Raw genomic sequence first — 14,930 nt, 5'->3', positions numbered from 1 at the left:
TGTGTCTTTCTCCCCACCACACTCCTGCATTTGACATTAGAGTTACATCCAGAGACAGACAGACAGATAGGAGAGGGAGGGAGAGGGAGAGAGAGAGAGAGAGAGAGAGAAAGGAGGCACCTGGCAGGGACCATCTCTGGGGTGATCTCTCCATCCTCCTCTGGGACCCCTGGGTCAGTGAGAGCCCTAACCTCTGAGAGGTGGTGATGCCCCTCTGCACATTCTCTTCCAGGCCTCCATGATAAGGCACCTTTGGGGCTCATGGACACACCATTGTTAGACACAGAAGAGGAAGTGCACTACTGCTTTCTGCCCCTAGACCTAGTGGCCAAGTATCCAAGCCTGGTGACTGAAGACAATCTGCTGTGGCTGGCTGAAACTGTGGCCCTAATCGAGTGCGAGTGCAGTGAATTCCGCTTCATTGGTGATTGCTCTATCCTGGGGGTGGAGGGCTGATAGGTAGGGCCTATCCACCCCTCCCTATCCCACACACCCTGGTGGCTCAGCTTGGTGCTTAAGGCCTCAGGAGCTTCCCTGGGTTGAGGAGGTGAAAGCATGACAGAGCCTTCTGGAAGGCTAGCAGATTCTCAGCATTAGACTCCCACAAGCCTCAGGGCTATATTAGTCCCTGTTCATTTGGGGATGGCCTGGGTATAAAGGGGCACTGGAAGCTACCTGCAGTGATCAGAGGCCACAGGAGTTGGTGTGAAGGGCAAGGCCCTGAGCTGGGCTCCAAAGTCAGCTACTCTCTAGCTTGCCTTTATGTACCCACCTGGGCTCCTGGCCTCAGTTCCTCTCACCATAAACTGAGGAAATAGGGTTTCCTATTCCTATTCCTTTGTTTCAAAGAATGGTCCCTACCTGCTCTCATTTCCACTAAAACCAGAATAAAAGGGAAGGAGAGTATATAGTCAAATTATTGTAAAATTACTTGAACTGTGGCCTAAGGAGGGATGAAATCTTCAACCCTGGGCAGAGCGAGCCTCCCTCCCCCCACCACCCTAGGACAAGGTCTGGTTAGGGTGTGAACTGAATGAGCTTTCTGATTCCAAGATGCTACTGCTGCCTAGATGAATAAATAGGACAGGAAACACCCAAGTTGTACTGGGGCCCAAATGCCTGGAACCCCAGCCATTCCTACTTACAGTAACCTGGAAAGTTGTCTGTGATGTGCTTCTGAATCTCCAAGTTGATTCACACAGGACGTTAGTGTTGGCTCCATCTCTGCCTCCCACACTGCAATCCAGGCAGGGACAAACTGCAAGTGCCACCTGCCAGCCCAGGCACAGCTGGGCCTTTCCTCTGTAAGCAGCAAGACAACTCCCTCTTTTGGAATGACCTGCTCTTGGGTCAAGACTCATAGGGTAAGTCTCAAGGCCAGTATGCTCACCTGGAAGCTCCAGGCCAGGCCAAGGGAGGCCACACCCATGGACTCAGACACAGGAAAACAAAGTAATTTGGGGTCTTTCACCTTGAAACCACAGACTCAAAGCCTATCTAACCAGGTATGTTTAGAAGTTGTTTCAGAACAAGGAGGGCGTAGGATATGTTGCAGTACCACAAACCTGCCCAAACCTGGATCTACAGTTAAATCAGAAATAATCTTATCTCATGTTGTTTCCCTTTGCTTTTCAAGTGAATTTTCTACGCTCACAGAAGATTTTACTACCAGATAATTTCTCCAACATAGATGTGTTAGAAGCAGAAGTAGAAATTCTGGAAATCCCTGAGCTCACTGAAGCTGTAAGGTTGTACCGGATGAACATGGGTATGTCAGCAGAGGAAACTTGCCCTGCCCTTGACACTCTGGGGCAGTTGAGGCTTGAGCTGTTAAAGCCAAGAACAGACATCTCCCCTCCCACAACCACTTTGGGCTTTGGGTGGTGGTGGGAGAAGCGGGTGTTTTGGCTGACTTAGAATCTGAGAAGAACAATTTCAGCCTGAAACCTTGTACACCCTGTCTGCTCAGCCTTCCCATTGAGCTGTACGTAGGTCAGCCCAGCCTGGGTGGGGAAACCAGGCCTGAATGTCCTAGGGAGGGAGGTTGGGCCCAAGGGCTAGCTTCCCAGGGATAGGGGAGGTTTGTTCTGCTTGGGGAAGTGGGGAGCAACTTGCAGCATCTGATAGCCTCTGCCGTCCTTCCTCTTCCAGGCATAGCTGGAGGGTGTGGGAAACTCTCAAGCAAATTCTCTATTAGTGCTCCAGTTATCTTACCCATCCCCAAATTCCCTTGTTTCCCTAGTTCAAATCCTCTGGCTGTTGTGCCTGTCTCTGCCTGCTCCCGACACTTTTTTTTTTTTTTTTTTTTTTTTTTTCCAAACAGTCTTGGGTCTTTTATTTTTTTTTTATATTTATCATGCCATGAATTCACGGGGAATGGGTTCCAGCAGCTCAGGCTCCTTTCCATTGGTTCTCACAAAGTGTGCTTCTCTGGGTGGGGCAGGCTGGCACTTCAGTTGAACCCAAGTACCTTTCTCCTTGGCTTCCTTCTTTTTCTGACCATTTTCCTTCACACGCTATCTTGGCTCTTTGAGTGCTTAATATGCTCAATATGTACATTAATTCTCTTAGCAAGAATCTTGCCCTTGTTTGTTTACAACAATGCCAATAGCATGTTGGGTAACATTGCAGACTCTTCCAGTTTTGCCATGGTAACATTTGTGGTGTATTCCTTTTTGAATGTGCCCATTCCCTTGATGTCCACAATATCACCTTTCTTGTGGATTCACATGTGTGTTGCCAAAGGAACAACTCCATGTTTTCTAAAAGGCCTAGAAAACATATAGCGAGTTCCTCTCCTCTCTCCCTTTGTGTTGGTCATCTTGGCGAATTACTGGAAGATGGCGGTTCCAGCCCAAAAGGACTGCTCCTAACACTTCTTGACCTGGTCCAATCCAGGCCTTTATGCTCCCAGCCCTACCTCATTCTGGTTTCGTCCTCATGTTTTTATTTGCCTTCCACCATCCCATTTCCCAAATCCTGCACATCTGTGGAAGCTACTGTGCATGCTGCAGGGAGCTAGCTGTGTTGCAGTGTGGCCTCAGCTGGTATTCTGAGAACATATAAACTGTCTTGCACATGTGAAGTTTGGTCTGTGCATCGAATAAGGTCTTTCCCTGTGATTAGGCCTAACTTTCCCAGCCTCTTCCCCAGGCAAAAATGGGACTAGTGGCATCCTGAAGCAGGTCTCAGGAGCCTGTTCCAGGGTCTACAATCCACTTAAGAGGGCTGAGTTCAAATCCCTCCTTCAAGGGCTTCTATTTCTCAGAGAACATGGGTCATTGAGAGATGAGCAGAGTGGTGTCTGTTCCACAAGAGCTATATAAAGATGGAGGGAAAGCATGTTTGCAGACAGGCTCTGTAAATCATGCAACAGCCCCCAAAGTGTGGTTTTTGTCTTTTGAAAAGCACCATAACTAAGAGAAACGGCTCTAATAGCTTTGGAGATGGACAAGCTGCCCTCAAATCCCCATCTAGCTTTACGGTTTGGGGCAAGGTACTTAATTAGCCTCTCAGGATAGTTTCCTCCTCTGTGATAAGGATGGTATGACCCCTCTTGTACAATCCATGAAAATCACCCAGCAGCTTGCCTGCTGGCCCACTGTTGCCACTGGGACAGGATTTTATAGACTGTGCATTGTACCCACTTCAGGAGAACAAGGTCCTGCCTGTAAGCTAGCAATTCCAATACCCAATCTAAAAGTAATACCACATAGTTTGTCTCTAGGAGAAATTCTGCCCAGGAGTGATAGGGGCTGTGAGTCTGAGAAGCCTGTAATGCATATCAGGTTCTGTGCTATGGTGTCGCCTTCCCCATAGATGATTAATTAGAGCAGAGCTTGGAACAAAGGAAGATTCCTGCAGAAGATGGGGCCAAATGGCTGCTGTACTGAAATTTCTGAAATTCAAATGTTAATGATTCAGCAAATTAATCCCCCGCCCAACCCTACCTCCCAACAAATAGCTTTGGCCTCTAAACCTATGTATCCTAAAATTATGCAGATTTTGAGAAGAATCAGATTTGGCTACGCAAGGAAATAAGCTTCCTCTAAGTTTCTTTAGTACTAATTCAAGGCAGGAGTAGGAAGCAAGACCCAAAGCTTCCAATACAATTATGACTGTGAGGAGTCTAGGAGTCACCCCCTTCTCGCCGGCACAGGTGGCTGTTCCCGGACCTCCTGTTCTCCCCTGAGCCCTGGGAAAGGGGGCCGTGCAGCAGGCCTGGAGTCTATGAAGCCGTTGTACACGATGGCCCTGGGTCTGCTTGTCAAGTACCCAGACTCCGCACTGGGACAGCTCCGCATCGAAAGCACGCTGGATGGAAGTAGACTGTACATCACAGGGAATGGGGTTCTCTTTCAGCACGTCAAGTAAGGCCCTCCTCAGTGAATAGCTCAGTTCCACTCAGGCTGGTCTCTGCCTTTCTCCAGAAACCAACCTGGGGCCCCGCCCATGAGCCAGAGGAAAGTAGTGTCCTTGGAGGCAAACCCATCATTTTAGCTACTCCCACTACCACCACTAAACCCAGGCCTTAGAGGAGAGGACTGGTTTCAAAGGTATAAGGGTTCCCAAGGTTCAAAGGCTTCAGACTGTTTCATATTTCTGTTTTCTGCAATCCACTGCTGTTTTCAGCCCTATGCTAGGGCTGAGATGACCAGGTCACAGTCACAACCCTCAGGATGCTAGATATTTCCCCTGCCATGCAGACCCTCCTACAAAGGCCCTCCCTGAAACCCTTGGGAGTCTTGCTAGATACACAGAAATGCCAGAACTGGGGGTGAGCTCCAGAAGCGAAGTAAGGCAGGCTTCCCAAAAGAGGTGATACCTGGCCTGTGCCTCAAGGAATAAGCTTAGAGTGTCCCCATTAGTGCAGAAGCATGGATTCTAATCCTGTTTTACAGAAAAGTAAACTGATGTTTGGAGTGGAGCAATTAACTCTCTTAGGGTCACAAAATATACTGGTACCAAAACTAAATGTGAAAGTAGGTTTTCCTGAGCCCCTGGGGAGGTTAGCCAACTCTAGGCCCTTTGGGCCTTTGTGGCCCACACCATCCATCTCTCCCAGAGATGTCCCATCCCTGATGTCACAAATGCCTTTAGAGGCAGGGATTGATATTCAGACCCCCAGCCTCTTTCCTGGGCACAAACAGTATTAGTAATCTCCCAGACTATGGCAGGCTGCCACACAGTCACTGCGATGTCATGGGAAGACACTTAGGGGGGGCAGAATGGGAGTGGGTGGTCCCTGGCCTGGCTTCTGGAACTTCAGGCAGACCTAGAAGCTTATAGTTAGTTGATTTAGAGGGCTTTTCTGAAGTAGGTCAAGCTCAGCTCCAAGATGGTGAGTCTGTGTGTCCAAGCTCATTCTCCTATAAGACATCACCATATTTCTGGTTAAATCAAGGAAATGAGGTTAGTAGCCACAGGTTTCAGCCGGTGTTTGGGACAAGACATTCTATACATGAAAAGTTGGCAAGCTCCCTAGGTGTGCAGTGCTGAGACTCTCTCTAACAGGCCTTTCCTCTGGGCAGGAACTGGCTAGGGACTTGTCGACTGCCCCTGACTGAGACTACTTCCGAGGTGTACGAGCTCTGTGCCTTCCTGGACAAAAGGGATATCACCTATGAGCCAATGAAAGTAGCCCTGAAGACTCATCTGGAGCCGAAGAGTCTGGCACCCGTGGATGTGCTCAGTAAATGAGGAAGCTTCTTTATTTGAATTTAGCATCAGAGGAGGGCTTGGGTATCAAAAAGGAAAGTTGAGGCTGGCCAAGGCCAGGAATTGTAGATGGAAGAGGAGAGGAAATCCAACATTTGTAGGTTTTCCTAGAGGGAAATTTTCCTGTTAAGATACCCCTCCTCACCTCAAGCCCATGAGTAGCCTCAAGTAGTACAGACTGACCTCAGTAGGGGGCCACATGGGTCTTTGAGAGCTGACATGCTGTGCTCATTTGATCCTCATAACCATCCTGGGAAGAACAGTCCCTGGGTCCATTTAACAGATAAGTCTCAAATTACTCAGTGAGCTAGTGATCAAGCTGGAGTTTGAATCTGGGTCCAAAACTAATGTTGTTTTCACCAGCTGCCTGTAACTATTAACAAAAAGTTTTTAGATCAAGTTTCCACTGCATTCCATCATTCAGCAACATTCAATATTTATTGAGCACCTACCATATACCAGGAAAGGAGGAGATACTGGGAGTATAGAAGTGAACACAAGAGACCCAGTCCTTATCTTCATGGAGTTCACAATCTAGTGATACACCTCTTGCCTCTTCGTTACATAACATATACCTTTCACTTATTACAAAGCTCATTAGAAACTGGTTCCCAAACATCAGAACAAAGCCTAAGTCTAGTCTCCCCCAGGAAGAGGGTCATGGATTCATCTCCCCAAAATGAAGCCCCATTCTCCAGACATGCCTAGAGGCTTGGTCTCTATACCAGTCACAGATTTGATGAGTGCTGGCAGTGTGACATTACCTAAACTATAAGCACAAACATAAAGAGGGACTTCTCACCACATGAAGAGTTATACACCAAGGACACACCCAGCCAGAAACCAGAGGCAGCTGGCAATGTAGGTAGACAGGAACATTAGTCCAGCTTTCTTGAGAGAGGTGGGTTGGGGGAAGAGCATCAGTGCTCTTGGGGTTGGGATTTTAGAGGGCTTATCCTTCCCACTCCCAGAGTCATCAGCTGTCCCCCAAGCTGCCATTCCAAATCCACCTCACCACCCAGGAAATTGTAGTGAGCTGCAGGGAAGGCCTGAGAGAAGACTGGTGTCAGAGATTTCTATTTCTTCTGCTTCTCAGAAGAGGCAACACAACATGACTGAAGATACTGAGTCTTAACATGCATTATTAACTAAAATGTCCTAACTTCCCTTCTGGCCATGTGATACATTCCTTTTCATTGGTTTCCTTAGATGAGGAGTGGACAGCAGAAATCACTGTATATTCCCCCCAACAGATCGTCAAAGTTTATGTTGGAAGCCACTGGTATGCAACCACCCTGCAGACCTTGCTAAAGGTATGCTGGCCCCGGAGCTGCCCTTTTCCTTTTGGCTTCTGTGGCTGAGCTGCTTTGGAACCTGTCATCTGACTGTCACACAGTCTCTAGCACCTGCTTAGAATAAGACCTTCCCCCTACCCCATGGCCCAAAGTGCCCTTATTGTATGAACAGCATGCTACAAAGGCCCTCAGGAGTTTGGGTAGGGAGGAGACCAGTCTGAGGGGCCTGGACTGAGCAAGACACAGGGTAGGGTTACAAATGACTTGAGAGGGTGGTTTAGGGGCAGTAAAACTGAAGCAGGGTTGTTCTTGTCCCTGGATGCTCAGCTCCCCACTATCGCTCCCTATGGCTAAAAAGATGGGGAGCTGGAAATCCAAAAGCCTAGAAAGGTCAAGAAAATGAAGTAAAAGAAGACTGACCTGCCCCTTACTAAAGACCAAGCCCTTTAACTAACAGACTGACAAGGTCTGGTGTACAACCTCTTGCAGTATCCAGAACTTCTGTCCAACCCTCAGAGAGTATACTGGATCACATACGGACAGACCCTGCTGATCCACGGGGATGGCCAAATGTTCCGACACATTCTTAATTTCCTGAGACTTGGAAAACTGTTTTTACCATCTGAATTTAAGTAAGTGATAAATGGAAGGAAATCACGTGATGAAATCCCTTCCTTGTATAATAGAAAAACCTTCAGATTGCAGCCTTCAAGGAGGTTATATTATTTCCAATATGTAAATTGCTGTCAAGGCAGCAGCTCTGAAGGCTATGCCTCCTCGCACCCAGCTGCCCAGCCTGATGAGATCTTGTCATTTGCAGGGAATGGCCCCTCTTCTGCCAGGAGGTTGAGGAATACCACATCCCATCCCTTTCAGAAGCCCTTGCCCAATGTGAGGCATACAAGTAAGGAAACTTTGCTCTGGACACCATGTTCTGGCGTTTGGACCTTTATAGTATTCTTGAGAATCCTAAGTCCCATCTCCCTGTTCTCCTTTGGGCAGAGGGGGTGGAACAGGCCCAGGATTGGCCAGTGACCTAAATGAAACCCTTTAAGAGCCCTTCACTGCCACTGTCTAGAGCTAACTAGCCAAAGGGCAGACCTGACCCACTAGTAGATGAACTAGTAGAGGCTTCTGCTCACTGACTCCCTCTTGGGAGTCTGCAGGTCATGGACCCAGGAGAAAGAATCTGAAAATGAAGAAGCTTTTCCCATCAGGAGACTGTGCGTGGTAACAGAAGGGCCAGGGTCACTGGTGGAGTTCAGTAGAGATGCCAAAGAAGTAAGTCTCAACCTTCTTTGGTTTCGTGGTGTCCTCAAAGAACCACCACAGTGTTGAGGGGTAGGCTCTATTATTGAGGGGCATGGCAAAATTAAAGGGCAGAGCCTACATGGATTCCTAACATGGTAATTGGTTTTTGAACATTGAAGGGGCACAGGGATGTGTTTGCCACTCGTGGTCTAGGATGCTGATAATATGCTCCTTTGGAGTATGTGAGGCCCCTGGGCTGGCACCACCCCCACTCAGGCTGAGCAAAGCAAATGGCTGATCTATGTGGAAGACAGGAAGACAGGATCTGGATGAATAAATTAAATCTTAGAAGTCCAAATTATTAGGTCTTGGGTGAGGCTTCAATGTGGAAGCACAACATTCCCAGAGCTGCTGTGTCCTCCCTCTCCAGACCACAGCCTGCATGCCCATGGACTTCCAAGACTGCAATGACAGGACTTCATGGAATAAGGCCAAGGGGATCCTGACCAGATCCAGCCAGATGGAAGAACCTGAGCAGTACTCCCAAACCATCCAGGTGTCCCTTTGCCGAGGTGCCAAGAGGGCGGGCAATCCCAGCACATACTCCCACTGTCCTGGTCTTTGTGCCAACCCCAAATACTGGGGGGCCCACCCCGAAAGTCCTCCCAAGAAGAAATGTAGTACAGTCAACCTCACACAGAAACCTGAAACCAAAGACCCTCCTGTCACTCCCATGCAAAAACTCATCTCCCTCGTTAGGGAATGGGACATGGTCAACTGCAAACAGTGGGAATTCCAGCCAATGCCAGTCCCCCGGAGCAGCTTCATGGAGGAAGCCACTCTGCAGCTCCCTTCGGGAAGTGAGGCTGCTGCCCAGCCCAGCACCTCAGCTTCCTGGAAAAGCCATTCCACAGGCTCAGAGAAGGACCCAGCTCTGCAGGCAGGGGCTGGAGCTGGAGCCAAAGACAAGGGGCCAGAGCCAATCTTTAAGCCATATTTCCCTGTGAAAAAAGCTGTCACCCTGAAGGATTGGGGCAAGCAGAAGCCAAGGGAGAAAGGTGAGTCCTCTCTCATCCTTGACCTAAGTCTTATAAAACAGAGAGGGTAGGGGCACCTGGGTGGCTCCATCAGTTAAGCATCTGACTTCAGCTTAGGTCATGATCTCATGGTTCATGAGTCCTGCATCGGGCTTTCTGTTGTCGGCACAGAGCCTTCTTCGGATCCTCTATTCCCTTCTCTCTGTCCCTCCCCTGCCCATGTGCACACGCTCTCTCAAAAATAAACAACAACAACAGAGGGCAAAACTTGGCCATGACCAGAGTGAATTAGTGACAAAGTGGGACTAGAATCCTCTGTTCACAGCTCTGCCAAGCAGTATACAGAGATGACCAGTACATTGGCATGGCTTGTGAGGCTAAGAATCTGCATGAAGCATATAGGAAGAAGGTGTTTATGAAATAATAGGAGCACAAACGAGGTTAGGGGCTGAGGAGTGAGCAGGGGGAAGGAAGAAGTCTCAGGTGCTTGGGGAAACAGGTCTAGCTGGAGGCCAGGCTTCATGTGGAAAAGTGATGGGAAACAGAGCTGAAGACATAATTCATCAGGACAGGTCTTGTGGGCCAAGTTCAGGACCTGGTACATTGTTCTGACCCTAAGAGGTGTGGGCAGCCACTGAAGCATTTTAAACAATGGAGCAAGAAGTCAGGTGTGCGTTCAGAAAGCTTGCTCCAGGAGTAGAGGAAATGCAGCAGCAGAAGTAGAAGTATTACAAGCGTAAGGTCAAACAGGCTAGGCAGTTGGGAGAGGAAGTTGGGAAGGATCTGGCCAAAGAGGGGCCAGATTTCTGGCTTGTGTGACTGCAGTGGAGTGAGTGATTACTGAAGTGGGATGGACAGGAGGAGCTAATGAGAGAGGCGTGTTGTGTATGGTGGGGCAGTGTGGAGACAACCTAGAGGGGTTTGATGAGAACTGCCATGTTGGGCTGTTTCCTTTGCTCCCTCAAATTCTTTCTACAGTGTTCTGGTGCTTTCCCTTTCAAAGGTTTAGGTCCTGCTTGGAGGGGCCTTCTTGGGCCCTGCCTATGAGCCCTGAGTTGGTCTGTCAAACATACTCTTCAGAGTGGACATGCATCAACAGCTCACCCAAAAAGCTCCTCTCATTTTACAGTTTTCCATGATTTCCAGTCCCCCAGCTAGGGTATTATCAGCTCTAGTTGACACCAGTCTTAGTTCAAGAGGAGTTCCCTGGAGTTCTAAAATGTAGGATTGGACTTATAATGCTTCTAGGACAATGGAGAGAGGCGAGCCAGGACAGGCTCCTGTCAGCAAAGGGTGCCACTTCTGAGAAGCTGGCAGCAGAGGCCGCTGGAAGGTTGGGGTGACTCACTGTCCTGGTCCCCTCCCCGCTTGGACTCTGAAGTGGTTCAAGGAGAACTCCCACCCCATGTCATTTTCACAGAAAGCCCTGGCCCTGAGCAGCCTTTGCCTGAGGCCAATGAGGTGGACAGCGCAGGGATCATCCTCAAAGTGACCCACCCCCCCGTGGTGGGCAGCGATGGCTCCTGCATGTTCTTTGAGAACAGCATCATCTACACTACACAGATGGACAACCTCAAGCATACGCCGCCTACAGCCAGCCCCCAGCCCAGAGGTGAGACTCGAGCCATACCTGGCCCTGCACTTCCTTGTGGAGGTGCCTGAGCCCCTAGACAGGGTGCTTCAGGAAAACACTCTCCCTCAGGAGCCTTACACCTCTCTCCTTCCAGGCTGGCTCTAAGGCCTTAGCCACAGCAGATGTGGCCATATCCACTCTCTCCTCCACAGAGGTGACTTTCCTGAGTTTCTCTCTATCCTGGGAAGAGATGTTTTATGCACAAAAATGTCACCGTTTCCTGACTGACATCATCCTGGATTCCATCAGGCAAAAGGACCCCAAAGCCATGACAGCCAAGGTGGTCTCTCTGGCCAACCAGCTATGGGTATGTGTGACAGGCCCCAGACCTTGCTCTTTGTCCCCCTGTCCACATGATAAGTGGTGCCAGCCAATGGGAATAGGTCAGGGGCACAAGGGTGGCAAGAAGAGCAGGGATATGAAGACAGGGCAGCAGCATCTGGACCAAGCCTTGACCGAGAAGTAGCTTGGAATAACAGTAGCCTCCGATCCCTGCAGCTCCTGCAGACCCAGGGAAGCCCCTGCTCTGCATCCCACTCTTAAAGGCAGGAAGTAAATGTGTGTCAGGCAACTGCTTCCAGCCCTGCCTGACCAGGGGCTTTCCTGGCAGACCCTGCACATCAGCCCCAAGCAGTTTGTGGTGGATTTGCTGGCCATCACCGGCTTCAAGGATGACCGGCACACCCAAGAACGCCTGTACAGCTGGGTGGAGGTGAGGGCCGCTTGTACCCCACTGGGAAAGTTGACCCTGTGGACACCTCAAATGGACACTGTCTTGCTGCCAGGCCAGCACTGCCCAGAAGGCAAGGCAGGCAGCTAGACCTCTGGTCCCTGGTCCCAAGGAGGGAGAAACAATGGTTGAAATTAATCAGTCCAGAGTGATCAAAAAGCAGTATTCAGGCCACTGGTTTTCGTAAGTTTTCCTCCAATGGTACCAATTTTGCCTTTATCACTAACACCTCGGCCATGCTTGGGAAGCACATCACATGAGCTCAAGCTTTTAGGGTGCTGAAATCAGAGAAACTATTGGGAGTCAGACCTTTTTGACCACTAATACCAACTTCACCTACTGAGCCATATCACCACTTTCACACATTCCTTTCATATATAAGCTGCTTTAAAGTATTCTTTACCCAGAAAAAAAAAAAATGTTCAATGAGATCAAAGGAATAACCCAGGTTTTTTATTTTTGCTTTTTGATTCCTTAAAATAATTTTAGGGTTTAAAGTTTTCATCTTAACATTATAGCTGAAAAAGATTTAGCTAATTTCTCATTAATCTGGTATTTTTTGTAATCAAGTACGTTATTATAATACTTTTCACTCTAAATACACTGGTGCCCAGTTACTATTAGGCTTCTGGCTAGTCTATTGATTAGAAAGGTAATGTCAGCATATGCAGCTAGAAAAGTAGAAAACCAGTGGCTGGAAACGTGTATTTTTGACCCTCTGGTCATTCTGGTAGCCATTCATAGCCACAAGCTTGTGAGATACCTCTGGGCAGAACTGAGCCCAGAACATCAAAAGTCCCCGATAGGCCTTGCCCTACCCCTGCCCAGATGGGGAGGACCCCGCCTACTCTGTTACAATAAGCAACCAGCCAAGAAGTAAGGGATAAGATGGGACTTTCCTTCTAGCTCACGCTGCCTTTCGCCAGGAAATATGGCCGCTGCGTGGACCTGCTCATCCAGAGGGGCCTGTCTAGGTCTGTCTCTTACTCTGTCCTGGGCAAGTACTTACAAGAGAGCTAGGGTGACCAGAGATGCTGCCCTCACAATACCCCCATCTGCCAAGGCTAATTTAAAGAATGCATGTACCCATATGAAAGTGTATCAGTCTATTTTTATTATAAATAAAGAGTAATTTATGAGTCAAGGGCCTGGACTCTCTGAAACACCAAAGACCAACAAGTGAAATAATTTTAGAGAACAGCTCTAATTGAATTCAAAAGGTGTTGAATCAATATAACCAAACTGACCCAAGAAAGAAGGGCTAGGCTTGGGCAACCAAGGCAGTCAAGAGTTAAGGGTACAATAGAGGTGGGCTTGCCCCTAAGTTTGAGAAGCTTGGCTTTGAGACCAGGGATTAGGAAGCAACTGCTGGGAACCCCACTATGTTCCTCCTGAGAGGTGGGGCAGCCCAATCACTGTCCAGAGCAACTTGGTGCCCCACCAGCCTACAGAGTGGAAACACCCACACTCTGCTCTAGCCTAAACCTAACGTGTAATTGGGGTGGAAGCTGGAAAGGGAATAAAAGGGGACATGGGGCCAGAGGCTCAGGATCAGGGCACTCATTCAAGCTTTGCTGCCAGGCTCCCTAGGAGAGGTCCCTGCCAGTCTGCCAATGGGCACAGACATCAGAAAGAGTAGTCAATAGGGCAGTGCATGTGGGCTGGAGGTGGCCCACGTACCAGTCACGTTCCGGTCATAGCAGATCCTGAGAGAGGTGATATTTCTCGGAGCTACAAGCTGCTGGATCTGCTGCCTGCCTTCCAGCCCAGGCTCAGACCTGCGGTTGACAAGCTAGGTGTGACTGCCTGTTTCCTCAACTAAAGGTCCAGGTGGGATCTCTGGGGTATGGCCCTGGCCCACACACCCCCATTTCCTCCTAAAGGAAAGACAGGCATAGGCCTGAGCTGGGGCTGGTAGAAAAAGGACAAAATGATACTCACATAGGACAAGTCCTCAAGACCTCTGCCCAGGGCCCGCCCTGACATATAGCTGCTGTCAGAGCCACTGGATCCACTGGCTGATTGGCACTGGGATGACACCTCTGAGTCTTCAGGAGCTGGGGAGGAGGAAAGTGAGCTGTCACAGGGGAGGGCCAGACCCTAAGCAATGCCCTCTTGCCTCTGGCTAAGCCCAGACCTACTCAAAGACAGCTGGCTGCCCAGCTCCGCTTCAGCCTCCAGTGCTGCTTCTTCTGGGAAGCTGGTAGAATACAGGGGCCAGCGGAGTCCCAGAAGAGCCGGGTCTCTGTACAGATGCAGGTTGAGGGACCCCAGCATAGAGCAAGAGGCAGGGTCTCCAGGAAGGGAGCTCAAGGCCCCCAGATAGGGGCTCTCATAGTCAAACGGGGCCACAGCAACAGAGGCCCGAGAGCGAACTTCTGTGTAAGAGAGAGGGTCAGGTTGGGACAGGCCAGAGCCCACCTGGGCCAAGGTCCTGAAGGGAGCACAGGCAAGGGGTGACAGAGGTCATTATTATCTCCCATGCAGCATTCCACACCCACACTCCCCTGTAGCCTGCCTGCTACCTCGGCACTTCAGGATGTAGTTGACAGTGCGGTCGTTGATGGCTTCCTCGCTGGGGTCGATGTCCTGCAAGGCCTTGTTCCCCACACCCATGGACACCATCTCAGCCATGCGAACCTCTGGGTGGAGAGTGAGCATAGGTGGGGCCTCTCTGGACATCAGCCTTGCCCTCAGGCCTCTGTGTCTACCACCCCCTTGAGTAAGTCCTTCCTGTACATCCATACCCAGCATATTAGCCATCCTGTGCACTGAGCCTTTCTGGTGCCATATTCTCCTCCCAACAATCCTGGGGACAGGTGTCATACTCAGGTTAACACTGTGTCCACAGTCGGGGACAGTGACAGCGGGACTGCCTGACTTTGAAGTTCCTTTCCTACACTGGCTGCTGCTGTTGGACCTCCCTGCTCCCAAGCATTTCCAGGTCCCTAGGCCCTGTATGGGGCCCTGTGGGACATAAGCTCTCCAGGAAGGGGACCGTTGGATGAAGTAGGGGCAGGGACCCACCCTTGTTGTAGATGGCCTGCCTCCAGAGCAGATGAGAAATGTCAGCTGTCCAAGCCTGCTTGGTGGCCAAGCTGGCAGCCTGCAGTACAAAGGTGTCCCTGGCCTTGCGACGGCGGAACCAGATCTCAAACCGCAAGTTGTTATCCCCACAGCACTCAGTGAGGCCCAAGTCTGCCGTCTGTGTGGCCAGGAGAGGGGCTTGGTGAGGCCAGAGGGGGTGAGGGTAGGGCAGGGAGCAT

The 14,930-nt window shown here is 49.8% G+C and overlaps 2 protein-coding genes across 8 annotated transcripts in view; one reads left to right on the top strand and one right to left on the bottom strand.

Annotated features, from left to right (window-relative positions):
- The window catches only part of KCTD19 (potassium channel tetramerization domain containing 19), a 31,738-nt gene extending 18,930 nt beyond the window's left edge, over nucleotides 1-12,808 (top strand). For 2 of the 5 annotated variants that reach the window (XM_045443037.1, XM_045443041.1), the window contains exons 4-16: nucleotides 233-424; nucleotides 1,637-1,768; nucleotides 4,160-4,370; nucleotides 5,532-5,692; nucleotides 6,928-7,031; nucleotides 7,503-7,645; nucleotides 7,834-7,917; nucleotides 8,180-8,294; nucleotides 8,695-9,322; nucleotides 10,722-10,913; nucleotides 11,087-11,241; nucleotides 11,545-11,646; nucleotides 12,571-12,808. In XM_045443037.1, coding sequence (XP_045298993.1) covers nucleotides 233-424; nucleotides 1,637-1,768; nucleotides 4,160-4,370; nucleotides 5,532-5,692; nucleotides 6,928-7,031; nucleotides 7,503-7,645; nucleotides 7,834-7,917; nucleotides 8,180-8,294; nucleotides 8,695-9,322; nucleotides 10,722-10,913; nucleotides 11,087-11,241; nucleotides 11,545-11,646; nucleotides 12,571-12,684 — 2,333 coding nt within the window. In that variant the 3' untranslated portion in view covers nucleotides 12,685-12,808. Of the gene's footprint in view, nucleotides 1-232; nucleotides 425-1,636; nucleotides 1,769-4,159; nucleotides 4,371-5,531; nucleotides 5,693-6,927; nucleotides 7,032-7,502; nucleotides 7,646-7,833; nucleotides 7,918-8,179; nucleotides 8,295-8,694; nucleotides 9,323-10,721; nucleotides 10,914-11,086; nucleotides 11,242-11,432; nucleotides 11,647-12,570 lie in introns of those variants that run through there. The other 3 variants (XM_045443038.1, XM_045443039.1, XM_045443040.1) reach the window with 3 other exon arrangements.
- PLEKHG4 (pleckstrin homology and RhoGEF domain containing G4) overlaps nucleotides 1-14,930 on the bottom strand; it is a 36,090-nt gene that overhangs the window by 12,640 nt on the left and 8,520 nt on the right. For 2 of the 3 annotated variants that reach the window (XM_045443035.1, XM_045443034.1), the window contains 4 exons: nucleotides 14,692-14,869; nucleotides 14,190-14,306; nucleotides 13,806-14,042; nucleotides 13,606-13,721 (listed from right to left, as the gene is read on the bottom strand). In XM_045443035.1, the coding sequence (XP_045298991.1) occupies nucleotides 13,606-13,721; nucleotides 13,806-14,042; nucleotides 14,190-14,306; nucleotides 14,692-14,869 (648 nt within the window). Of the gene's footprint in view, nucleotides 1-12,755; nucleotides 13,443-13,605; nucleotides 13,722-13,805; nucleotides 14,043-14,189; nucleotides 14,307-14,691; nucleotides 14,870-14,930 lie in introns of those variants that run through there. The other variant, XM_045443036.1, reaches the window with a different exon arrangement.

Source organism: Leopardus geoffroyi, chromosome E2 (genome assembly GCF_018350155.1).
Source record: "Leopardus geoffroyi isolate Oge1 chromosome E2, O.geoffroyi_Oge1_pat1.0, whole genome shotgun sequence".
Classification (NCBI taxonomy): domain Eukaryota; kingdom Metazoa; phylum Chordata; class Mammalia; order Carnivora; family Felidae; genus Leopardus; species Leopardus geoffroyi.
This window is presented reverse-complemented; position numbering and strand designations above follow the sequence as displayed.